We start from the raw sequence: 26,463 nt of genomic DNA, 5'->3' as shown, positions 1-26,463 counted from the left end.
TATTTAATTACTCTTAGCCATTAACTTCCACCTCAATCCTGCCTGCTTTTTGTATGTACTATACTCCCTGGCATGCCACATGAAGCCTGGTGAGGATGTAGAGTTGGCAAATAGTGGGCATCCTTTGGTGCACCATGGCAAATTGGGCTTGCTGTAAATTGCAGCCGACCCTATGTTGCCTTGCATTATGCAACAACTGTGGATATGTCTGTTTATACAAGCATTTATAGAGTTCCAGCCGCTCTTGGATCCAGCTGGTTTTCAATCTACTTTTTAAAAGTGATCCACGTTTGCCATTTTTGTTTCTAAAGATTGGGGACTGTAGATGGACTGTAGCTATAGCTGTAGTTGTATTGCAGCTTTGGTTTTCTACAGGTAGAAGAGCAGGAAAACGATTATGACAATAGCAATAGGACTTAGACTTATATGCTGCTTTACAGTGCTTTGCAGCTCTCTCTAAGCGGGTTACAAAGTCAGCCTATTGCCCCCAACCATCTGGGTCCTCATTTTACACATCTTGAAAAAATAGAAGGTGGGAGTCAACCTTGAGCCGGTCAGGATCAAACTGCTGACAGTCAGCAGAATTAACCTGCAGTACTGCATTTTAGGGACGTGGTGCCTCAGTGGCTAAAACGCTGAGCTTGTCGATCAGAAAGGTCGGTAGTTCAGTGGTTCGAATCCCTAGGGCCGCATAACGGAGTGAGCTCCTGTTTCATGCCCCAGCTTCCACCAACCTAGCAGTTTGAAAGCACGTAAAAATGCAAGTAGAAAAAATAGGAACCACCTTTGGTGGGAAGGAAACAGCATTCTGTGCTCCTTCTGCTTTTAGTCATGCCGGCCACATGACCACGGAGAAGTCTTTGGGCAGTGCTGGCTCTTCAGTTTTGAAACGGAGATGAGCACCGCCCCCTAGAGTCGGGAATGACTAGAACATATGTGCGAGGGGAACTTTTACCTTTATCTTTATTGCATTCTAACCACTGCACCCCCACTATAATGATTAGTAAAGTCCTAATAAAGCATATTCGTAAGGCACATTTCTGAACCTAATATCTTTGTTTATGAGTCCATTGATTTCCTAGTGGAATACAAAGGTCATACTGTCCAGAGGGAAGTTCATTTGACTTGTTGAAGGCATAACAAGTAGTTGTTGTCTCCCAAGGACAAGAAAAAGTTTAGTTTTCCCAGTCGGCTTGTCATGTAATTTGAAAGCTGGGATTTCCCCGCTGTGGGTGTGGCTGCTAGAGGCTACCATTGATTTAGCTTCCCCTTCAAACATATAGAAAAGGACATCAGGCTCGGGAAGCTGGGCCCATAGCATCACGAGTTTATCTGAATGAGAGCATTGCTTTTTCAAACTGCACAACCAAAGTCAATGGAGGAAGCTTGATTCACTTAATGACTGCATGGTTGCGGTGATTTGCTTAACCACCATGGTCAAAATCAGGGGGTGAGTATTCACTTACTTTCCTTACCAGTTCACAAATGTGAGTGCGCGTGTGCGCGCGCTTTGCTTGCACGTGCCCCATCCACGCATGCGTTTGGACTTCCGCGCATGCACTTTGGTTGGAAAACGTGCCTAAATAGGACGGTATAGAGCCAGGGTGGGTGGGCTTCCACTATCGGTTCGGGTAGTGGAAGCCCACCGGCTGAATACCACCTCTGATCAAAATGAAATCAGATGTGACTCACTTAAGAACCCCCCCCTTGCTTAGCAATGGAAATTCTGCTCCTAAATGTGGTGATGAGGACTGTGCCTCCGCTTTCTCACGCTGTTTCTGCCTTCGGCATTTGCCTTACTGTCTCTCGCTCTTCAGAAACTGGTGTTTGAGCCATCCGTTGAAACCAGTTGCATGTTTACATTCTCTGCGTTCCTGCAGGCAGGGTTGACTTTGGAATTCAGCAGTATAAGCATGCCGCCAGCAGCCATCCAACCTCCCTGAGAATTACCAGCCACTAAGAAATCCTTCCTGCTCTCGCAAAGTCAGCTTGAACCTAGAACAGTGTGTGTGCGCTCGTTTACACACACACACACACAGAGACACACACACACAATTCATACAGCTCTCCCTACCTGCCTTTGAACAACCCTTAAAATCTGCTTCCGCTGCCAAGTCTTTAGTTAATGTGTATTCAAGCGCTTTTAAGTCAGGATGGGGGATTTTGGGGAGGGTGGATTTGCTCCCTCCAGGTTCAGCTGCTGTTCTTTTTTATATTTTGTTAGCTGGATAGCCGTGATTCATGACAATAGCAAATAGCAATAGCAGTTAGACTTATATACCGCTTCATAGGGCTTTCAGCCCTCTCTAAGCGGTTTACAGAGTCGGCATATTGCCCCCAACAATCCGGGTCCTCATTTTACTCACCTCGGAAGGATGGAAGGCTGAGTCAACCCTGAGCCGGTGAGATTTGAACCACCGAGCTGCAGAACTAGCAGTCAGCTGAAGTGGCTGCAGTACTGCACCCTAACCACTGCGCCACCTCGGCTCGACAAAACTATGTGATTGGGCTATACAGAGGAAATTCGGTTCACAATCCGTTGGCTCAGTGGTGGTCGGTGATGGAAACACATAAGGGAATATCGCTCCTGCCGCCTTGAGTCCGGAAGCAGTTCCATAGGTGGAAGGTGTAGACATTTTGGTGAGGTACCGACGTTTAGTACTATAAGGAGCTCCAGACCTCTCCTGAATGAAGGAGTGCCCATTTGAACTAAGGTAATGGAATGTGAGGCAACTGGCAGTTGGAACAGAGTTCTTTTCAGGTGGGGAGGGGGAGTAGAACTCCTTAGCATCACAGCCTGTTAATTACTATATAAGAAATACTAATGATCTGATGGTCATTTTGAAAAATCCTTTCTTAGCAAGCACCTAGAAGCCAAGAGGAACATACGTGCCAAATTTGACGTTTGTAGGCTTTACGATTCTGGAGATTTCATGATGAGTGAGCGGTATTTGCCCTTGCTTTATTTGTTTTTGTTGTGAAGCTACCCAGATTAATTTTAGAGAGGGATGGCCTAGAAATGTGATGGATGGATTGGATGGGAGGGATGGACGGACTGACTGAAAGTATGGAAGTCCAGCTCCCTTTTGACAGTCAGACTTTGGGACTGACTGAGTGATTGACTGAGTGACTGATCCAAAGGGAAACAGATGAACCATCCTCTCCCAGCCATCCTTCTCCACACCCTTAGATTAAGCTTAATATCAATGCCCATCTTTTTGTCTTTTCTTTCTTTGGATAGATTGGCATATTTACGAAGCGCTTGGGTGCAGTTATTCACTATTTTTCTTTTCTTTTCAATGGACGCTCTTATAAATGAAGGTGTTTTCAATGCTGGTTGTTTTTCTTTGCAATGTACTACTGGTTACTGTTTTATTGCTGTTGATATTGCACATATGATGTCAAAGTGGAGTAGGGCAGAAGCCCTGCCAGTGCTAAGTGAGATGACCTTGGGCATATTCAGTAGTGCCTCTGGGCATTGCAGTTGGGATCTGCAGAATGCCTTGGGCCCACTGACTTACTCTGTGGTAGTTTACACGGAAGCCACATCTAGCTTAGAATACATTATATACTTGGTTCTCTGATTCACTAAGGCAGGGATGTCAAACTCAAGGCCCGTGGGCTGGATCCGGCCCATGGGGTGCTTAGATCTGGCCTGCGGGGCTACCTGGAAACAGCAAAACACCGGTCTGTGGTGCTGCTGCCAGTGAAAAAGGAGCTTGGGAGGGCCTTGTCCGGCCCTCCCAAACTCCGTTTTTGCTGGTAGAGGGTTGCAGGAGGCAGTCACAGCTGAAAACGGAGCTTGGGGGCTATTTTTGCTGGCAGAGTGCTTGGACCACCACAGACGCCCCAGACCCGAGGAACATCGAGCTGGCCACACACACACCAGCCTCCCCTTCCCCCGATGTCAAGTACAACCCTGATGTGGCCCTTAATGAAATCGAGTTTGACACCCCTGCACTAAGGGATCCTAGTGGCAAATATGTGAATATCAATATATTCATATAATACGTCTCATATAATATGGGTCATATAATGTCATATATCTGGGTATATGCATAGTTTTGTATTTACTTATTTAGTCACGTTTATGTTTAGTTTAGTTTAGTTTAGTTTAGTTTAGTTTAGTTTAGTTTAGTTTAGTTTAGTTTATTTGGTCTTGTATGCTGCCCACTCCCGAAGGATTCCGGGCGGCTTACGATAGACAAGGGAAGGGGATAAATAAGCAAAACAACACTTTAAAAAAAACACAACATTCACAATTTCCGTGGGGCTGGATATTTCACAAGCCCCCTGGCCTGCTGGAGCAGCCAGGACTTGGTGTCTTTGCGGAAGTCCGGGAGGGTAGTAAGGGTCCAGATCTCCACGGGGAGATCGTTCCAAAGGGCCGGAGCTGCAACAGAGAAAGCTCTCCCCCGGGGAGTCACCAGCCGACATTGGCTGGCAGATGGAATCCGGAGGAGACCTAACCTGTGAGATCTAATCGGTCTATGGGAGGTAATCGGCAGGAGGCGGTCTCTCAGGTACCCAGGTCCGATGCCATATGTAGTGTATATGGATGCATGGCTCAGTGACTAAGACGCTGAGCTAGTTGATCAAAAGGTCGGCAGTTCAGCAGTTCGAATCCCTAGTGCTGCATAATGGAGTGAGCTCCCGTTACTTGTCCCAGCTTCTGCCAACCTAGCAGTTCGAAAGCACGTAAAAAATGCAAGTAGAAAAATAGGGACCACTTTGGTGGGAAGGTAACAGAATTCCGTGCGCCTTCGGCATTTAGTCATGCCGGCCACATGACCACACTGTCTTCCGACAGCACTGGCTGTTCAGCTTTGAAACTGCGATGAGCACTGCCCCCTAGAGTTGGGAATGACTAGCAGATATGTGCGATGGGAACCTTTACCTTTATGCAGTGTATATTGGAGGTGGTGACCCTTTGAGAGCTGCATGCAATGAAATTTCATATTAATATATGCCGATTAGTGTACATTGAAAGTGACAATAAAGTTATTCTAAGTCTCAGGCTCTATCAAGTCGTGGTGACTACCCTAACCAAGGGGCTAAGGGAGTAATTAAAGCAATTGCATAAGTGTCTGGACTGTCCTCATCACCACTTGAGTCAATGTTTGCACTTTTTATCATGTAAAAAAAAAATACACGAAGATGCTGCTCTCAGGTATTATTAAGTCTGTCGACAGTTTCATTTATGGCTGTTGCTGTTGTAAGAAAAGATGTGGATTTTTTTGGCCTCCTGAGATTTTCTCGGGGCATCCTGGTGATTGATAGGCAGCGTGGAAGAATAGAGAATATTTGCTCTCTGTGCTGGTGGGAGAACTCCTCCTATTTTCTCTCATCTGGAACATTATTATGTTTTGATTCCACTGGGAATTCACCTAATAAGCCACATTGTGAATAAGCGAGTAATGCACAGCTATCTATTCCTACATTGCCTCGTTTTTTGTTTTTATCAAGCAGGCTTATTGCATCCAAGCAAGCTAGTCCGGAAAGTCAACAAGGTTGGTGAATGACTCTGGCCTTATTTGTGGATATTTTAGCTTTAGATAACACAAAGAATTACTGTATTTTTTAGACTATAAGACGCTCCAGACTATAAGACTTTTGGTGAAGAAAACAAAAAAAAAAAATCTGCTTCTGCCTCCCAGCATTCATATCGCCTGTTGGCCGTGGCCCATTTGTTGCCACCATGGCCCCTTCGCCGCAGCCCATTTGCTGCGGTCCATTCGCTGCCGCCTATTCTCCGCTGCTGCCTGTTTAGCATGACCCATTCACCGCCACCCATTTGCCACCCATTTGTTCAGTGTGGCTCGTTCGCCAATGCCGCCTGTTCTAGAACAGCTGATCAACAATGTACCAACCTCCCTTTCCCCTGCCACAATATTTGGAGTATAAGACGCACAGACATTTCCACCCACTTTTTTTTTGGGGGGGGGGGGTCTTATACTCCAAAAAATACGGTATGAAGCTGTTTTTGCCTTAGCATCTCTTTCATTACCATAGTGTTTTTCACTCTTGATTATACAGGAGAGTATAGTTTGGAAGCAATGTGCGATACAAGTAGCCCTTATATCCACAATTGGGTTCAAAATTTCTGTTGCTAAGCGAGACGAGTTGTTAAGCGAGTTTTGCCCCATTTTATTACGTTTCTTGTCACTGTTGTTAAGTGACTCACGGAAGTTGTTAAATCTGGCTTCCACATTGACTTTGCTTGCCGTCAGTGGTTCGTAAAAGTTGATCACATGAACTTGGGAGACTGCAGCCACCATAAATATGAGTCAATTGTTGTTGTTGTTAGTTGCGAAGTCGTGTCCAACCCATTGCGATCCCATGGACAACGTTCCTCCAGGCCTTCCAGTCCTCTACCATCCTCCTGAGTCCATTCAAGCTCACGCCTATTGCTTCGGTGACTCCATCCAGCCACCATATTCTCTGTTGTCCCTTTCTTCTTTTGCCCTCAATCTTTCCCGGCATTAGGCTCTTCTCCAGTGAGTCCTTCCTTCTCATTAGGTGGCCAGAGTATTTGAGTTTCCTCTTCAGGATCTGACCCCCCATGCTTGCACCTGCTCCTCTCACATGTGCCCCCCCACACACTCCTCCCACATGGCCTCCCGTGCATGCACGGCAGAGTAGAACTGGGGCGATGTCTTGCATGCCCGCAGAGAGGGTGCTGTGTGCTAGCTGTAGCATAGGTGCCATAGGGCTGTGACGGTGGAAGTGGAAACTGAATTAAGCAAACAAAACTTTAAGAAATGATTTCATTGGCCAAAAAGAAGAACGACGGAAGGTACAATAGCATGCTTCAGAAATCAAAAGGCTGTCATTTGGAGGAGGAAATAGTCCTGGTCCCTCTTCAGTGTGGGTTATCATTTTTTTTTTTTTTACTACCGGTTTGCTCGTGCGCGCCTGCATTCTGTGCATTTACAGAACGGTCTGGGGGTGGGGGTGGGCTGAGCCTCCCGCTGCCGCCACTACCAGTTTGCCCGATCCGGGCCAAACGAGCAGAAACCCACCACTGTTTCCGTTACTCTAAAAAGCAGGAGAAGAACCAATAGATTAAAACTAAGGGGTGTGGATTCAGGTTAGATATAAAGGAAATTTCCTGATGTCGAGAGCTGCTCCCCATAAATTGCTATGTTCCCCTTCAGTACAGGTAGGTCTTCAAACAGAGGCTAGCTAGTCGTCTGTTTGAAGTGCTTTAGCAGTTCCTCCACTGAATAAGGGTCTAGTCCACATGTTCAGTCGGGGACCTTTGAACTGTGTGATGAAAGAGCGCATGCCAGTCATAAAAATCATGCGCTGTGAAGAGGGAGCAGCAGATTGCTTTGTTAGCTGCTTTGCTGACAGTGTTAAGCCCAGCAATAAATGTCATCTCTGTCTCTCATGTCAGCGTTTTCCATGAATTGGGGATCCAATTAAGATAATTGGTGGGTTTATCAGCCTTTCTGAGTTTGATATACTGTAGTGATCAAGAAATTGGGCTAGAAACCCAGAGGTGACTGTGAGTTCTATTGCTGGCTTAGGCACAAAGCTTAGCTGGATAACCTTGGACTAGTCCCATGATGGCAAACCACAGGTGGTACGCAGCGCCCTCTACGTGGGCACACAAGCCATTGCCCTTGTTCAGCTCCACCTTGCATGCCTGTATGCCTCCTGCCAGCCAGCTGGTCGACGGGTCTCTGCCGTGGGTACACAGGGGGGGCTGTGCGCATGTGGGGGGGCTGTGTGCTCATGCACAAGAGACAGGGTGCGTGAAAGTGGGCCACACGTGGGGGGTATGGTGCACATGCGTGGGGAGCATAGGGGGCATGCAGGAGGGCCATGTGTGCATGTGCAGGGGGCGGTGCACATGCAGGGGCTGGGCACATGTGCAGGGGCTACACACACATTGCATTTTGGGGGTTTGGGGGACAACATGCATGTGCCATGCATTCACGCATGTGCGCATGCGCTTTTGGCACTTGGTCCGGAAAAGTTTAGCCATCACTGGACTAGTAACTTCCTTTCTGTCCCAGGAAGGAGGCCTTGGCAAACCATTTCTGAAAATCTTTGCCAAGAAAACTACTGGGAATTGTCCAGGCAGTCTCAGAGAATCAGACATGAATGAACGGAAGAAGAAGAAAAACCCAGCCAGAAATCTTATCTTGCCAGAAAAGCTGTACTTTTTGGTGCACTTTTTCAAAATGTGCATTGAAGCCCGGTGGGACACAGAAATAAACCTGATATTTCGCTTAACAATTGCCTCACTTAGCAACTGTAGAAATGTTGGACTCCATTGTGATGATAGGGTCAAGGAAAACCTGCGTGTGTTTTTCCCCGTGGCACGACAAAACCGCGCTCGTCAAAATCGCGGTGATAAAATCGCGGTGATAAAGCCGCGACGTCATCACCGCGCGTCATCACCGCCACGACAACAGCGCAGCAACAGAAGGGCGCTTTAAAACGGCGCCGCGGCAGAAAGCTGATTTCAATTAAGGTAAGGGTTAGGATTAGGTTTAGGGGTTTGTTTTAGGGTTTGTTTTAGGGTTAGGTTTAGCGTTAGGTTTAGCGTTAGGTTTAGCGTTAGGTTTAGCGTTAGGTTTAGCGTTAGGTTTAGGGTACTGAGTGCTTGGGAATGCGCGGATTTGCCCTCTGCGATTATGTCATCGCGTAGGGTCGCGTTTTTCCTTAGTGCTTCGAACGGCACGAATTAGTCTCCACGGATAAGAGCTTCACGGATTTGTGGTGGAACCGTTTTTCCCAATACATGAAAGTTAATCTTTTCTTCCTAATGTGTGTGTGATTATTTTTCTTAAGACTTGCACCTCCTGTAATGTAAGTATCGGTACATGATTGTGTAGTATGCTAGTGCCAGAAATTTCTGAAAACTTGGAATTTGGCAAGGAAGTAGAATTTGTTTTGTCTTTAAGATTTGGAGATGTTAATTAGGTACTGACTGAACTCCTCCATAATACTTTTGTGGCTTCCAAGAAGAATAAGTAATTATAGTGAAAATCTCTTTTCCTGAATTTGTTTGCAGCAATTGGGGAAAATATCTGCTGGAGTAAAACTCGTAATATCAAGATCTGATATATTCTAGAATTGTGTTTCAGAATGTATTGAATGAAAAAAGTAGAAATAAGCTCAATTATCTGTTTGGGGTTTTGACCAATACGGTTACAGCTAGCCCTCAACTTACACTAATTCATTTAATGACTGTTCAAAGTTACAATGCATTGAAAAAAGTGACCGTTTTCACACAATTGATGCAGTATTCCCATTGCCGCGTGATCAGAGGCTTTCTAGGAGCCTGGGGAGGGTACAAAACAGATCAACACACAAACCGGAAGTTCAAAAATGGACTTCCAGGTTGCCCATTGGGCCGTTTTTCTCCCTCCGCAGGCTTCAGGAGGCTTCCCTGAAGACTCCGGAGGGCAAGAAACAGCAGAAAATCGAGGCCGAAAATCAGCTGGCCATTGCACACATACGCACTGGAGCTGACAGGGCAACGCCTCGCGTGCCCTCAGAAATGGCTTTGCGCGCCACCTGTGCCATAGGTTTGCCATCACAGACCTACTGTATTTAGGTTTGATGCCTGAAAGGGCCAAGTTGTTTCTATTTGGCGATGTGGGGAAGAGTCTGTTTTACAATAGTCTTGTATATACTTCTGCAAAGCATATACGTTTGCGCCTGAGGATTAAGATGTTTATTTTCTAGCCTATTCTTAGATTGTGCTGTACGCTCCTTACAGAGGGGAGAAAGAAATCGTTTTCTTGCTCCGAACAGCAGCTTTGGGATTAAAGAAAATTGCACAATGGCCATGTTCTGCTTCCACAGGAAGAGAAAGGAAAGAAAATAGCTTATGGGCAAACCAACCAACAACCACTCACAACAAAAACTCCTCATTTTTTTTTTAAGGGCAGTTGACTATTCGTTGCAAGTTTGGTTTTCCAGAAAGATATAAGGAATACTTTCTGTGATGGAAATCTTTGAAAATAGCTGTTCAAACGTTGGCTAATATTTATTTTTACTGGAATGAAAGCATGATCTGAACTGCCGACTAATGTATATATGATGATCAGCCAATTTATAAAACTAAAGAACTATTTCTTAATCTTGGCAACTTTAAGAATAGAATAGATTAGATTAGATTAGATTAGAATAGAACATTAAAATAGAAGAATAGAATAGAATAGAAGACTAGAATAGAAGACTAGAATAGACAGAATATTAGAATAGACAGAATATTAGAATAGAATAGAACAGAATAGAATAGAACATTAGAATAGAATAGAACATTAGAATAGAATAGAGCAGAACAGAACAGAATTCTTTTATTGGCCAAGTGTGATGGGACACACAAGTAATTTGTCTTTGGTGCATGACGTGTGGACTTCAATTCCTAGAATTGCCCAGGCAGTCTTGCTTCCCTGGGGAATTCTGGGAGTTGAAGTCCACACATCTTAAAAGTTGCCAAGGTTGAGAAACATTGCCTGAAAGGTTTCTGTCAGGGTTGGGTGGCCAGTTTTGCAGCTTGTGTGTCATCGTGCTTAATATTTCTTCAGTGATGACCATATCGTAATAACCAGACAATTGCTAAAGGGCTGCGGTGTTGGGCAGCCTCAGGCAGAATATAGAAGGAAAACTCCAAATATTATGCCTTGCAGTCAGCCATTTGGGCCACCAGGGGGCCTGTTTCAAAAGGCAATGTAGCACATTTTCACCCCATTCCAATAAAACAGCATAAAAAACTTTTGCAAGTTTTCCAAGATGTCCTGCAGACGCCAAAGGCAACCAGATTTTATTTAGAATCCCTAACTTCCGGCTTAGTTTAAATTGGAGACATCATGGCAAAAATGTCTCAATTGATTTATCTGCATTTTCCCCCCTGCCGCTCATTTTACTCTGGAACACACCTATGAAAGTTAGCAAAGAGAAGCAGGAAAGCGGCTTAGGCCATGCGTTGAACTACCTTGTTTCCCCCAAAATAAGACCTCCCTGGATAATAAGCCCAATCGGGCTTTTGAGCGCATGCACTAAAATAAGCCCTCCCTGAAAATATTGCAACACAGCAGCAGCCATGAGGTGACCCCGCTCGCCACCTCCTGCACCTCAAAAATAATAAAACCTCCCTGAAAATAAGGCCAAGTGCTTATTTCAGGGATCAAAAGAAAATAAGACCCTGTCTTATTTTCGGGGAAACACTGTATGTCCATCATAACTTGAGGAAGAAATGAGAAAAAAGTGTTAGAAAAGCAAGTGTGATTGAGTTGGCACGCAATGTTAAACTGTAAAATAATTTGTTTAATTACCTTTTTGTGAGCAGATGAGGCTGGTAGTAATTTAACCACTATTGTTTATTGTTATGTTTGGGATGTACACCTGCATGTATGTCATAAATTTTAAAAAAAGAATTGGAATTAAAAAAACAAATTACAATAGAACTGCAGGATGTCTACCTTTGTGAAGGCAATTTATTTTCCTGTTGCCACTTCCCCAGTACTCCCCTTTGGGATATATTTGGTTAAAATGGCAATAACTCTTGTGCTTCACAGGGCACCACAAGTACTGTATGGAAACATAATTTATTGCTGTTGGAAGGAATGTCCTTCTGGGTTCAGTTCCAAGTGGGGGAAAAAGAAACATGGTGGCTGTTTGGAAAGCTGGTTTTAATGGTGGATAGGATCCCATGCCTTAAAGATGTTGGGTGAAGAAGAAGAAAGGGGAAGAGATGCTGAGGTTGCCTGAGTTTTATACCCTCTTTGGGCTTTTGAATCTGAGCTTGTATTCTGATTGGTTGTCAGACTCCCTTGGAGCTATGCAGGGGCAACTCTCTAGTCTGTCCTGAGTCCCAGGCTTGGTTGAGTCTTGTTGGGTGATGTAATCTCCCAGGTGCCATGTGATGAGATGGGTAGAGGGCTAATCCTACCTTTGTTGGAGCTTGGGTGAGGGCATTTGCCTATGAATAGACCTAGCTATCTCTTAAGTGCGGACATCTGTTGTGGGCTATTGAGGATGGTGGGGGTATTAGGAGTGACTCTGTTTCCTGCCTAAAAACCTGTTTCTCCATTTCTCATCCAGGGAAATATAATATTCTGCCTTTTTAATATTTCCTAGAATATTTCATTTTTCTAGGAGAAGGGTGGGTGTTAACTTCCTACAGTGCAAATATTTCCATTTTGAAAACATTTCTCCAAATTATTAAAGTATTATTCCAATTCATTTTAAAACATCAGCAAAATAAACCTAATCCCATTTTTCCTTTCTATTGATTAAGGCAGGTTTGGGTATGATTCCCCTTAAACAAGCAACTGGAAGAAAAATTCAAGGCAAAATAATAATAAGTCAACATACAGTACGTTTCTTGGTGGCAAGTAATCTTGCTTTAATCCAGTTCCTTAAAATCTTGTTCCCTTCCTTCCCATCTTGTTATTTTTAAACTAAGTGATGTTATTATTATTTTAATGTTGTTTATTGGTTTTTAATGAATGCAAGTTGCCTAGAGTCGCTTCCAGGCAAGAATCGGTGGAATGTAGAATAAATATAAATACATCTAATATAAAAACTGAAAAAAGATGGATTTCTCAGGTTACCTTCTGTGTCTTCCACATTTTGTAGCTGTGTAAAAATTCTGTTGAAATGAAATAAACTTCCATATACCAATTGATGAAAGATATATTTTTTTTTCAGATTTCTTTTCAAAGAAGAAAAATATCTGGGTGATACTATAATAGGTAGATTATGGTTCAAGTAGTCCTCAGGTTATGACTCTAATTGAATCCAGAATTACGGTCATAAGTTGTGGTTGAAGGTGAAGGATCACATGACCAGAAACCTGATTTTATGACATTTTCTGTTGTGGTCATTAAGTGAGCACACCGAAGTTGTTTTAAGCAAATTGGCTCTTCCCAGTGGTTGGGTTTTTTTTTGCTGAAAGTTAGAAGTAAAAGCCAGAATCTGCCAAAAAAAAAACGTTGCAAATCTTGGTCATGTGGTTAAGGGATGCCACAAGTGGCCATAAAAGTGAGACAGTTGTCAAGTATCCAAAATTCATTTTTGAGACTGCAGGAGTGTATGTTGCAAGGTCGAAAACAGGACATAAGTAGCTTTTTGTGTTGGGGGGGGGGATTCTAACTTCATGTCATTGTTAGCAACTGGTTGAGGACTATTGGACTTAATCAATTGTGAAATAGCAAAGGTGTGTCTCTCTGTGTGTGTTTGTATGTGTGTGTATTCACTGCCAGCAATTCTTAACTGGTTTTGAATGGAGCTTGCAGTCCTTCTAAACAGAAGTCTTGTTCTGTTTAACCTAAATTTTCTTCATTTCAGAAACATAATTGAAAGTGGTTCTGTAACTTGGTGTCCTTCCAGCTTGCAGTTTCCAGAATTCTGCTGTTATAGTTGATAGATTTGGCTATTGTTGGGAAACTGAGGTGTTGGTTTTTTTTTTCCCCTTCCCAGTTTGAGCCTGATTTCTGCCTCCAAGGCCTCTCAGGCAACGAAAAGATTAATTAGTTGAAACACAATTTTAAAAGCCAAACAATACAAGTAATCAATAACAGAACCATTAGAGATGGAGACTAAAAACCTGCCAAGTCCTTAGTGGAATGAAATGGCTTTCATCAATTTCGGGAAGGTTAGGAAGGAAACAGACTTCCGGGGGCTAAATGTGTCTTGGAGAAAGACGCAAACAAGATGCCAGTCATACTTTCTCAGGATAAAGTCAGATATGTTGAAGTAGGGGCAGCTCCTTTTGGCCTCATTGGATCTATTTGCAGTTTGGGCAACTATTTATGAGAATATTCAGGTCTTCTTTGCCACAATAGAATAGAATAGAATAGAATAGAATAGAATAGAATAGAATTCTTTATTGGCCAAGTGTGACTGGACACACAAGGAATTTGTCTTTGGTGCATATACTCTCATTGTACATAAAAAGACAAGATATATTTGTCCAGAATCATAAGGTACAACACTTAATAATAGCCATAGGGTACAAATAAGCAATCAGGAAACAATCAACATCAATATAAATCATAAGGATACAAGCAACAAAGTTGAAGAGACTGGTTTTTCTTCCACCTCCCACAGCTTACCAGCTTCCAATTTAATCATCGAAAGTAGTATTTCTTAACCTTGGCAACTTTAAGAGGTGTGAAATTCAACTCCCAGATTTCCCGGCATTCTGGAGGAAAAAGCTTTTTAATTGTTGGTATCGTTAAACAATAGCACGTAAATTCTCCATTGAGCCACGTTTATGAACACATCTAAGATGCTTTCTTGGCAGCAATATGCAACTCATTGCAATTCTCTTTTTGTTGTTGCTTATTTTTTAACTCCCCAGTTAAAAGACTCCCACCCAAATGCCAACTGGGTCCAGCTGTGCTCACCTGGCATGAGATCAACCTTGGTCAACTAGGTGCTACCATCTCTTCTGGCGTACCTCCTAGCAAAGTTGTAAAGTACATTGTATCTCACCTGTAGTGTAAGAATTTGGGATAGGAAGAAAGTAGGCCAGCCCAGTATTGGCTGCCTGCTCTTTGAAAGCATAAATCAGAGGTGTCAAAACTCAAGACTTAGATCTGGCCCCTGGGGCCGCCCTGGAAATGAGCATGCAAGAAGGGACAGGGAAGGAGAAAGGGAAAGATAAAGAAAAAATGGGAAAGATGGGAAGAGAGCGAGGAAGGAAAAATAAGGAAAGAGGGGAACTTTCTTTCAAGCAACGATTAAATATTGGAGCACTTGTTATCAAAGAGCCGAAAGTTAGTGTTTTATTAGTTTATCCTTTGCTTCTAAATATCTCCCCCATTGGAGAGAATTTCATTCAGTTTTCCATGACTAAAAATATCGTATTTCCAGAATATGCAAATTGGAACACAATTATCCCTTAGTGTTTTGCACTCCTTGGAATCTAGCAATGAAAATGTTTGGACATTAAAATATACAAGATAAATTATACAGTTGCCTTAAAGAGAACATCTCTCAAAAATGTTTAAACTGGGCAAAATCCTGTTAACCTGCGTGTAACAGAGAAAATGGATGGAATAAACGTAAGTGTCAAGGTTCCAAGTAACACCCCCTAATGAAAGAAGAATCCGAGGCTTGTGTTTCTTCAAAGTTCCATTTTATTAGAGATGTCATATTGGCACATCTGGGGAAACCCGAATCTGAAAGCTTCCAGGTTTTCCCCACCCAAACGAAAGTCCAAGTCCCTGCCCAGCACCCACATGTCCATCACATGGTCCAATCAGACATTGTCCAAAGCTGAAGATGCCTCCCAGGCATATAAATCCAATAAACAAACAAAACAGACACCTCATTTCAGCTGCAGGGCAAGGTGGCCTTGACTCTGAGAAAAGAACGTTATTTTGACTATATCTCACCCATACTCTATACAATCCCCCCTCCTATTTTCCCACGGTAGAAATTAGGGCAGGCCTGAAGGCTCAGTGTAAAAGGTGGCTTCCAGGTCTGACACATAAGGTTGGAAAAATCTGAGCTTCAAGGGTTCTTTTGAAGGATATCTTAGTTTCACCACCTGCTTGATGTCTGAAATCCATATGTGGAGTAGTGTATTCCCAACTCCTTGTATACTCTCAGTGAATGTTCCTATGGTAATAGATCCCATGAATGAACTACTCTGACCAAGCAAGCAGAAAACGTTCCTTTCTTCAGAAGTGTTAGATAAATTCTAAGCAGCTCAATCGCATCTTTTGTAGTGTCTTTCCTATCAATCTTTCTCATTCTGGTGCCTTTGATACGGTTTGGACTACATGCTCAGGAATGGTAAGCTACTGAGGGACATTATATTTGAAACAGCTTTCTGATGTAATGTACCAAAAAATTTTAGAACCTCTTCTGTAGGTATGGCCTGCTTCGTGGGAGTGGCTTGCTGGCCATGTGACCGGGTGGGAGTGGCTTGCTGGCCATGTGATCTAGTGGGAGTGGCTTGGCAGTCATGTGACTGGGTGGGCATGGCCAACTTGTAAAATGTGGTGAAACTCACTTAACAACGCTCTTGCTTAGCAACAAAAATGTTGGCTCAGAAACTCTGGCATTTGAAGCACGCAAGTCTTAAAGCTGTCAAGTTACAAGACCCTTGCACCCCTAACCCTTTAGGAAAAAAAAAAACCCAGGGGTGTTCAAACTTGACAGCTTTAAGACTTGTGGACTTCAACTCTCAGAATTCCTCCTCTCGTTCTTCATTTTGATAATGTGCGGACGGGTGGGGGGAACCGGTTCTAAACGGCAGTGTAGATTTGTGGAACCTCTTCTATAGAAGAGGTTAGAACTGGCAGGAGTCCACCCCTGTACCGTACTTTTTGGAGTATAAGACACACTTTTTTTGCCTCCAAAAAGAGGATGAAAATTTGGATGCGTCTTGTACACCAAATGTAGCCCTGCCCACCGGCCCACACCTGCTGGCCATTTTCAGCCTCCGCGCCTCACATTTCAGACCTGTTCCAGGCTGCAGGAATTGCCACATACCATCGCCGCCTCTGTGCCTCGCGTTTTTGGCCTCCAAATGCTCCGTTTCAGACCCGTTCAAAGCTGCAGGGATCGCCAGAGCACATCTCCGCCAATTACTGCCTCTGTGCCTTGCGTTTTCCGCCTCTGCGCATCTTGATTTCGGCCTCTGCACACCCCATTTTTGGCCTCTGTGCATCACATTTTTGGGCTGTTTCAGGCAGCGGGAATTGCCTCCTCTGCTCCCCACTGCCTGAAACTGCCCGAAAATGCAATGCGCAGAAGCCAAAAATGTGATGCGCAGAGGCTGAAATCAGGCTGCAATAACGTGCTGAAGCTGACCTGGCTGTTCGCTATTTGCTTCTAGGATGCTAGTCAGATGAATACAGATGGGTGCTGGTTGGCAGAGGCAGAATTTTTTTTCTTGCTTTCCCTCCCAAAAACTAAGGTGCATTGTATATTCCGGAGCGTATTATACTCAGAAAAATATGGTAATTGAAATGCTGCTTGCATTGTGAGATACAAACCTGATGAATGAAAATTAAATCTACTCTTTCTTCTTTTTTTTCAGGAAGAATCTCGTGTCCTTCGAGTTAAAGTCGTAGCTGGAATAGACCTTGCCAAAAAGGACATCTTCGGAGCCAGGTGTGTATGCCATGCTGTTGAAATTGTTGTGTGATAATGGACAGTGGCAATTGTGAGTTTTGTTTCTCTAAAGAATGCAGGCTAGAAATTAATAAAGAATGCTGTGATTATATATCATTCTTGCTCTCTGATGTAGTTTCTTTGGGGTTCAAATGCCATACCATAAGATTGGTTCCCACTTTATGGCCTTTGCAGAGCATGTTAATGTTCAGCTGGTTTGGAAAACCTTTAGAGGCTGCTTAATTACGTTTCATAGAAGTGGGTTGGTAAAACATGTGATGTTGTTATAGTAACAGTCTTACCTGTACTTATGATATTGCAAGTTACAACTGCAGTTGGAACTCTTGCTAACAGTTGTGATTGTAATGATGTCACATGGCCACATTGCTTAGCAATGACAGTACAGGCAGTTTGGGTTATTGTTGTATCTTAAGGCATGTGGTTTGTTAAGGAGGAAGTGGAGGAAGTCCCTGTTAAGGAACGCAGGGGGTGTCCCAGGGGGATGAGGAAGGCTGTGTGTAAGTCAGGGAAAAGCGGGCTTGGTGTAATAGGAGCTCCTAAAAGTCAGGGAAAGAGAACATGAGTGCATATAATGAGAAAGCCCATGGTGCGAAGGCTTGCCCCAGTGACTCACAATCTTCCCTGCAGGCTTCCCCTGCATTGACCCCGGCTTCCCAAGAGCATGAAGCAAACTTCTTGTCCCAACAAAAACTCATTTTATTAATTTACTGTGAATTCCTCTCATGCACATCCAGCAAAGTCTTTCAAGAGAAGATTTACAGTCACAGATCGTATCTGGCTTGGAGGGCTGCCAGGCTGATATCTGCAAAACTTGGCAAGGAGTCTCGGAGAGTCATGAGCCCATTAAGCGAACTACCGTAATTGCCTCCTGCAAACTCCACTCCCCTTTCACTTCTCTTTTATTCCCTCTGGGAGTGGCCATTCATTGTCCACCTGTGGCCTTACTCCCAAATCAACCCCTGTTCTTTAGCTGTTCTCTTCATCATCTGGCAACTCTGCGCATGCACACGCTGGGAACAGGCTCCAGCTGTTTGTCTGCCCCACTGATGTCTGACTCTGAAGGCAGCTGATATCTGGTATACTGCTCTGGCCCCAACTTTGCTTCCGACATGGAGTCCTCATCAGAGCCTTCCCCAGACTCCAGGACTGGCCTATGTTCCTCTCCAACCTCCTCACTATCCGAATCTGCTGCCTGTTCTACTGGCCGCTGGCGGGCCACAACATCCACATTGACTTTCTGGGGAAGCTGTCAGGGAATGTTGCAAATGGCCATCCCATGATCACGGGGTGTTTGGCAACCAATCATAAATGCAGGTGGCTTGCCAGCTGCCCAGATCGTGGTCATGTGACTGCAGGGGAACCACAATGACCATAACTTCAGGGTTGAGGGTTATAAGTGCCCTTATTCAGCACTGTCATAATTTCAGATGATCGCTGAACAAGCTGTCATAACCTTGAGCCCTGCCTGTATTGGATTTTGTTACTGATGCTCTTAGCTATCCCATTTACACCCTTTTGAGACTGAAGCCCCCTGAAGCACTTTTGTTATTGTTGAGATAATATGCAAGAGTGTGTGTGTGTGTGTGTGTGTGTGTGTGTGTGTAGATCTATCTATCTATATCTATATCTATATCTATATCTATTTATCTCTCTCTCTCTCTCTCTCTCTCTCTCTCTATATATATATATATATATATATATATATATATATATATATATATATATATATATATATACACACACACATACATACATACATACATACATACATACATACATAGGGAGCTGTTTGTGTGTGTATATACAGGTGAAACTCAAAAAATTAGAATATCGTGAAAGGTGAAACTAATATATGAGATAGGATTTATTACATGCAAAGCAAGATAGTTCAAGCCGTGATTTGTCATAATTGTGATGATTCTGGCATACAGCTCATGAAAACCCCAAATCTACCATCTCAGAAAATTAGAATATTACATGCAATCAAGAAAACTAGGATTGTACATAGAACAATATCGGACCTCTGAAAAGTATAAGCATGCATATGTACTCAGTACTTGGTTTGGGCTCCTTTTGCAGCAATTACTGCCTCACTGCGGCGTGGCATGGAAGCTATCAGCCTGTGGCACTGCTGAGGTGTTATGGAAGACCAGGATGCTTCAATAGCAGCCTTCAGCTCTTCTGCATTGTTCGGTCTCATGTCTCTCATCTTTCTCTTGGCAACGCCCCATAGATTCTCTACGGGGTTCAGGTCAGGCGAGTTTGCTGGTCAATCAAGCACAGTAATCCCATGGTCATTGAACCAGGTTTTGGTGCTTTTGGCAGTGTGGGCAGGTGCCAAGTCCTGCTGGAAAATGAAGTCAGCATCCCCATAAAGCTCGTCTGTGGAAGGAAGCATGAAGTACTCCAAAATCTCCTGATAGATGGCTGCATTGACCCTGGACTTAATGAAGCACAGTGGACCAACACCAGCAGATGACAAGGCTCCCCAAATCAACACAGACTGTGGAAACCTCACTCTGGACTTAAAGCATCTTGCAGTGTGTGTCTCTCCATTCTTCTTCTATACTCTGGGTCCTTGATTTCCAAATGAGATGCAAAAGTTGCTCTCATCAGAAAAGAGGACTTTGGACCATTGAGTAACAGACCAGGTCTGTTTTTCTTTAGCCCAGGTAAGACGCTTCTGACGTTGTTTGTTGTTCAGGAGCGGCTTGACAAGAGGAATTTGAAGTCCATGTCCAGGATTTGTCTGTGTGTGGTACCTGTTGATGCACTGACTCCAGCCTCAGTCCACTCCTTGTGAAAGTCCCCAACACTTTTGAATGGCCTTTTTCTGACAATCCTCTCCAGGCTGCGGTCATCCCTGCTCCTTGTGCACCTTTTTCTTCCACATTTTCCCCTTCCATATAACTTTCTATTAATGTGCTTTGATACAGCACTTTGGGAACATCCAACTTCTTTTTCAATTACCTTTTGAGGCTTTCGCGCCTTATGGAGGGTGTCAATGATGGTTTTCTGCACAACTGTCAGGTCAGCAGTCTTTCCCATGATTGTGATTCCTACTGAACCAGACTGAGAGACCATTTAAAGGCTCAGGAACCCTTTGCCGGTGTTATGGCTTAATTAGCTGATTAGAGTGGGATACTTTGAGCCTAGAATATTGCACCTTTTCACAATATTCTAATTTTCTGCGATTGTGGATTTGGGGTTTTCATGAGCTGTAAGCCATAATCATCACAATTATGACAAATCATGGCTTGAACTATCTTGCTTTGCATGTAATGAGTCTATCTCATATATTAGTTTCACCTTTTAAGTTGCATTACTAAAATAAATGAACTTTTGCACAATATTCTAATTTTTTGAGTTTCACCTGTACAAATAGATATACATACACATACACACACATATATACGTACATGTACACAGACACACAGACACAGACACACACACACACACACACACACACACATATATAACCCCTGGTAAGCCCCAATTATGGGAGGAAGCTAACTGCTTCCATCATCTGTCTATCGGCTCGTCACAAGAGTCCATCACTGGAATTGGAATTGGAATTGGAATTGATTTTATTTGTAGGCCGCCCTTTTCCCTGAGGGGACTCAGGGCGGCTCACAGAAACCAGGGAGAGGGGAATACAATACAATACAATACTAAGACAACAACACATAATAAAAATAATACGCAACATGCATACAACATTCGGGCGGGGTAATGGTCCTTATCCCCAGGCCTGACGGGCGAGCCAGTTCTTCAAGGCTGTGCGGAAGGCCTGGACGGTGGAGAGGGTACGAATCTCTACGGGGAGCTCGTTCCAAAGGGTCGGGGCCGCTACTGAGAAGGCCCTCCTCCTTGTGGTTGCCAGCCGACATTGGCTGGCCGATGGAATGCGGAGGAGGCCTAACCTATGAGATCTTATAGGCCGTAGGGAGGTAATTGGCAGAAGGCGGTCTCTCAAGTATCCAGATCCACTGCCATGTAGGGCTTTATGGGTGGTCAATAGCACCTTGAAGCGCATCCGGAGATCGACAGGTAGCCAGCGCAGCTCACGGAGGATAGGTGTAATGCGGGTGAATCGGGGTGCACCCGCAATCACTCGCGCGGCTGCGTTCTGCACTAGCTGAAGTCGCCGGATGCTCTTCAAGGGCAGCCCCATGTAGAGCACATTGCAGTATTCCAGCCTAGAAATCACGAGGGCCCGAGTGACTGTTGTGAGGGCCTCCCGGTTCAGGTAGGGTCGCAACTGGCGCACCAGGCGTACCTGGGCGAATGCCCTCCTGGTCACAGCCGCTATATGATGGTCGAATGACAGCTGTGAATCCAGGAGGACTCCCAAGTTGCGAACCCTCTCTGAGGGGTGTAGAATTTGACCCCCCAGCCTGAGTGTTGGATTAGTGGCCGAATTTTTGGGAGGAAAACACAACAGCCACTCGGTCTTTTCTGGGTTGAGCACAAGCTTGTTAATCCTCATCCAGTCCATGACGGCTTCGAGCCCCCGGTCCATTACGTCAACCGCTTCATTGATTTGGCACGGGGCGGACAGATACAATTGAGTATCGTCCGCATATTGATGGTATCTAATCCCGTGCCTACGGATGATCTCTCCCAGCGGTTTCATGTAAATGTTAAATAGTAGGGGGGATAAGACCGAACCCTGCGGCACCCCATATTTCAGGGGCCTTGGGGACGATCTCTGCCCTCCCACTAACACCGACTGCGACCTGTCCGAGAGGTAGGAGGAGAACCACCGTAACACGGTGCCTCCCACTCCCACCTCCCGCAGTCTTCGCAGAAGGATACCATGGTCGATGGTATCGAAAGCCGCTGAGAGGTCAAGGAGGACCAGGATGGAGGGATGTCCTTCATCTCTGGCTCTCCAGAGATCATCCATCAATGCGACCAAGGCGGTTTCAGTGCTGTAACCGGGTCTGAAGCCTGACTGGAAGGGGTCTAGGTAGTCTGCTTCCTCCAAGGACCGTTGGAGCTGGAAGGCCACCACCTTCTCAACAACCTTCCCCAGGAAGGGGAGGTTGGAGACCGGGCGGTAGTTATTAAGGACAGCTGGATCAAGGGATGGCTTCTTCAGGAGGGGTCTCACCACCGCCGCCTTCAGTGCGGCGGGGAAGTTCCCCTCCCGAAGGGAGGCGGTTACAACCGCCTGGATCCAGCCTCGTGTCACCTCACTACAGTTAGAAACCAGCCATGAGGGACACGGATCCAAAGCACAGGTGGAGGAACTCACAGCTCTCATGGCCTTGTCCACATCCCCGGGGGTAACCTCCTGAAACTCAACCCAGAGCTGTTGTACTTGGTCCCCCTGAGTCTCGGCTGGAACTGCAGATGTGGAGTCCAAGTCCGTCCGAAATCACGACAGAAACCCAATATTTTTACTGTTGCCTTTGTTATATTTGTGTTTTATTTATTTATTTATTTATTTATTTATTTATTTATTTATTTATTTATTTATTTATTTATTTATTTATCAGCACAAATAAACACACACACACACACACACACACACATATATATATATATTGCAGTTTGAAAATGTAGTTGACAAATAGCCTTACGTAACCCACCTTAAGCAATTCTTCCTCATGTTTATTATGGGGTAATAGTAGTGAACAAACTTTGAGAGTTTATTAGGGTACTTTGTATGTAAAGCAGTTTGAACTTTGAAAAAATAATATTCTGTAAGTATTACTGTTGAAGAATGTCTGGCATGTTATCTGATTCCAAGAGATCTCTAGATATGACCAGGGAATTTCCACCAGCCTAAAGGAAATAAGAGGTATTTCTACTAAAACTCTCATGTCTGTAACTTTCAACTGGGCGAAACAGGGCATCGTCGAAGAGAAGTCAGTAAATTGGTTTGACTTTTGTCAACTGAGCCAATCTAGTGGCAGAGTAAAACAAGACGGGGGAGGTCAGAAACCTGGCAGGGATTAATCCTTGTGCCCTGGAGGAGTATTTCACTACATCCACAGCTACAAGAGGGTGTGGACGTCAACCCTCAGAATTCCCCAGCTAAAATGCTGGCTGTGGGATTCTGGGAATTGAAGCCCATACCTCCCAAAGCTTGAAAAACAGAGCTTGGAGGATTCAAATGCCAATTATTGCACAAGGGGTAAATGTTTCTTTCAGTGATGAGCTCGCAGACTTTACATTGGAAAATCCAGCTACCTTGCCTGGTACCCATTGAGCCTAATCTGGTTGCAAGGTAAATCCAGCCATATCAGGCAAACAAGCTTAATTGAGCTGTTGCTTGTTAAGCCATATCTAGACACAAGGTCATTCAGATATGCTGGGCTACTCTTTAATGAGAGTTTCATGCTGTAAGTGTTCCCTTTGACACCCCCCCCCCCTTTTAATCTTTTGATAATCTGTCTCAGTGTTGCTGCTATTTGTGTACAGTTGAATCTAAAATAGAATCCTGAGTTAGTGGGGGACCCACTTGGGGCCTAACCCTGTTCTTAACCTTAATCTGATTTGATGCTTTGAGAGATTACCTCAGCCATCTTTGAGGGTCATGTTCTGTGTGACTGGAGGACAACGTGTTTTATGTGCTGCCTAGAAAACAAGGGACATGGTGGCTAAGACGCTGAGCTTGTCGATCAGAAAGGTTGGCAGTTCAAATCCTTAGTGCCGCATAACAGAGTGAGCTCCCATTACTTATCCCAGCTTCTGCCAACCTAGCAGCTCAAAAGCATGCAAAAACTGCAAGTAGAAAAACAGGAAACACCTTTGGAGGGAAGGTAACAGCGTTCCATGCACCTTCGGCATTTAGTTATGCCATGGAGAACCTCTTCGGACAGCGCTGGCTCTTCGGCTTTGAAACGGAGATGAGCACCGCCCCCTAGAGTCGAGAACGATTAGCACATATGTGCAAGGGAACCTTTACCTTTACCTTAGAAAACAAGGCAGGTTACAAATCAAATTAATAAGTAAAGCACTTGGTTAAAGTGGGAAATAAATGTCAAACCAAGCCATCACAGATATGTATTATGTCGACTCTTGGTGGCGCAGTATTGGAAGAAGAAAGATTTACCTACAATTCAAGAATGGACTTTGAAAGTTATGAACTTAGCCGAAATGGCCAAAATTTCAGCATATCTCAAAGAACATTCAAACGAGAGATATAAACGAGACTGGAAAAAATGGACTGATTACATAAAAAGTAAATATGGGACTAAGAAACTCCAGATAGCTTATGCTTAGTATCAGTAACAATTTAAATTGTTTAAAATTTGGGTAACAGTAAGGAGCTGAGTTCAATGTAGAGATATTTTAGACTGTGATTGTCCAAAAGTTATACCACGTATGGTCTTTGGGAAGTCGGGGGGGAGGGAAGGGAGGTGGGGATTTAGGGGGAGGGGGGAGGGGGGAAATACAATATGTGTTAAATTCCATGATTGCATTTGTATACTGTGGCTTTTCAATGTTAGTGCGAAAATAGAACAAACCGAATATACTGGAAGATAATAGAAATATACCGAAGGAAAGAGTCGTGTGAAAGAAGAAGGAGGGTGGAGAGGGTGAGAGAGAGGAGGAGGAGAAGGGAGGGAGGGAATGGATTAGAGGGAGTGACAGGGTTAGGGTTAGAAAGAAGGGGAGGGGAAGTAGGCGTAGAGGGGTGTGTGAGAAGGAAGAATGAAAGTTGGAGGGGGTTGAAAAGAGGGTGTATGGTGGGCCAAGGTGGTATATTGGGTTTGTATTGTAGAGGGCATTTTCTATATAAGTGAAGGCCGTGTTTATTACTCAATGTTATATGCCCTGATCAAGCACAGTAAATATGTGATTGTATAGAATGAAAACATAATAAAATATATATATATACAAAAGATATGTATTGTGTCCATTCTAATAATCTATGACGGGTTACCTTGGAAACTTTAATACTTGTGGACTTCAACTCCCAGAATTCCTGACTGGAGGATTCTGGGAGTTGAAGTCCATAGGTCTTAAACTTGCCAAGGTTGGTACCCCTTATCTACAGTAGTGGCCAAAATTGTGGAAACTGTTTGGAAAAAGTATGTAATATTTTTGAGGTTTGAGGGCTAATAATACCACTTTTGTTTGGAGTAGTACCATGAAGTTATATATCAATGGAAAGATAATTTAATCAAGAATGTAAAGCAATAATTTTTATGAAGGATTTGCTATTAGAATAGCAGTTATAAAGAGGAAAAGTGAAACACGTAGAAAAAATGAGATATACAAAAATTATCACCATGTCAGTTAATGCTTAGTTGGGTAACCTTTAGCATGAATTACAGCCTTACCACATCTTCCCATGGAGTGAACCAAGTCTTTTAGTTCTACAGCTGTTATAATGTGAAACCAAGATTGAATGATTGCTTCTATTAACTGGGTTTTATTGTTGGCTACATTTGGCTATAACATTTCATAGAATACAGATAATGGAACACGCTTTGTTACGTTACATTCTTGATTGAATTATCTTTCCATTGATATATAGTTTTATGGTACTACTCCAAAAAAAAAAAAGTGGTGTTAAGAGTCTGGCAATGTTCAGAATTCACTTGGTTTGCTCAGCACCAAATTAATCAGGCTGGCTAGATTTATTCCGCTTGCTACCCCCGTTAGAAAACAAAACCAAACAAAAACATTCACCCACCTCCAGTATCGACAAGTTTGAGGTAATAATTGAACGATGTGGCAACGAAAGCATTAGTAGTTCTGCACAAAGCTTCCTGAATTCAGAGGCTGAATGATGCATCTTTAGTTCCGCTTGGGCTCTTCTGTCAAAACTGGTTTTCAGTGTGCGTAATCTTACAAGAATAAGCTGTGAACGGATTTGTTTGTTTGTTTGTTTTATTCCATTTCTGTAGCCGCCCATCTCAGCCCAGTGACTCTTTGCATATCTGATGAAAACCAAATGCCTCTGGTGTGCCAGTTGCTTTCTTTCTGTTCTGGCCTAGGCTTCCCAAGAGCATGAAGCAAACTCCTTTTGTCCCGACAAAAAACCCCTTTTATTAATTCACAGCAAATTCTGCTCATTCATTTCCAGCAAAGTCTTTCAAGGGAGGATTAACAGTCATAGTCCTTACCTGGCTTGGAGAGCTGCCAGGCCGATAACTGCAAAACCTGGCAAGGAGTTTCGGAGAGTCATGAACCAATTAATCGAACATTCGCTCCTCTTTTATTTCCTCTGGGAGGGGCCATTCATCATCCATCTGTGGCCTTACTCCCAAGTTGACCCTTGTTTCTTAGCTGTTCCTTTCATCTGGCAGCTCTGCACATGTGAACACTCAGAACAGGCTCCAGCTGTTTGTCTGCCTCACTGATGTCTGACTCTGAAGG

The 26,463-nt window shown here is 43.9% G+C and overlaps 1 protein-coding gene across 3 annotated transcripts in view; it reads left to right on the top strand.

The window, feature by feature from the left end:
- NEDD4L (NEDD4 like E3 ubiquitin protein ligase) overlaps window positions 1-26,463 on the top strand; it is a 343,050-nt gene that overhangs the window by 107,969 nt on the left and 208,618 nt on the right. For all 3 annotated transcript variants that reach the window (XM_032214570.1, XM_032214569.1, XM_032214568.1), the window contains exon 2: window positions 17,027-17,100. In XM_032214570.1, coding sequence (XP_032070461.1) covers window positions 17,027-17,100 — 74 coding nt within the window. The remainder of the gene's footprint in view (window positions 1-17,026; window positions 17,101-26,463) is intronic.

Source organism: Thamnophis elegans, chromosome 3 (genome assembly GCF_009769535.1).
Source record: "Thamnophis elegans isolate rThaEle1 chromosome 3, rThaEle1.pri, whole genome shotgun sequence".
Taxonomy (NCBI): domain Eukaryota; kingdom Metazoa; phylum Chordata; class Lepidosauria; order Squamata; family Colubridae; genus Thamnophis; species Thamnophis elegans.
This window is presented reverse-complemented; position numbering and strand designations above follow the sequence as displayed.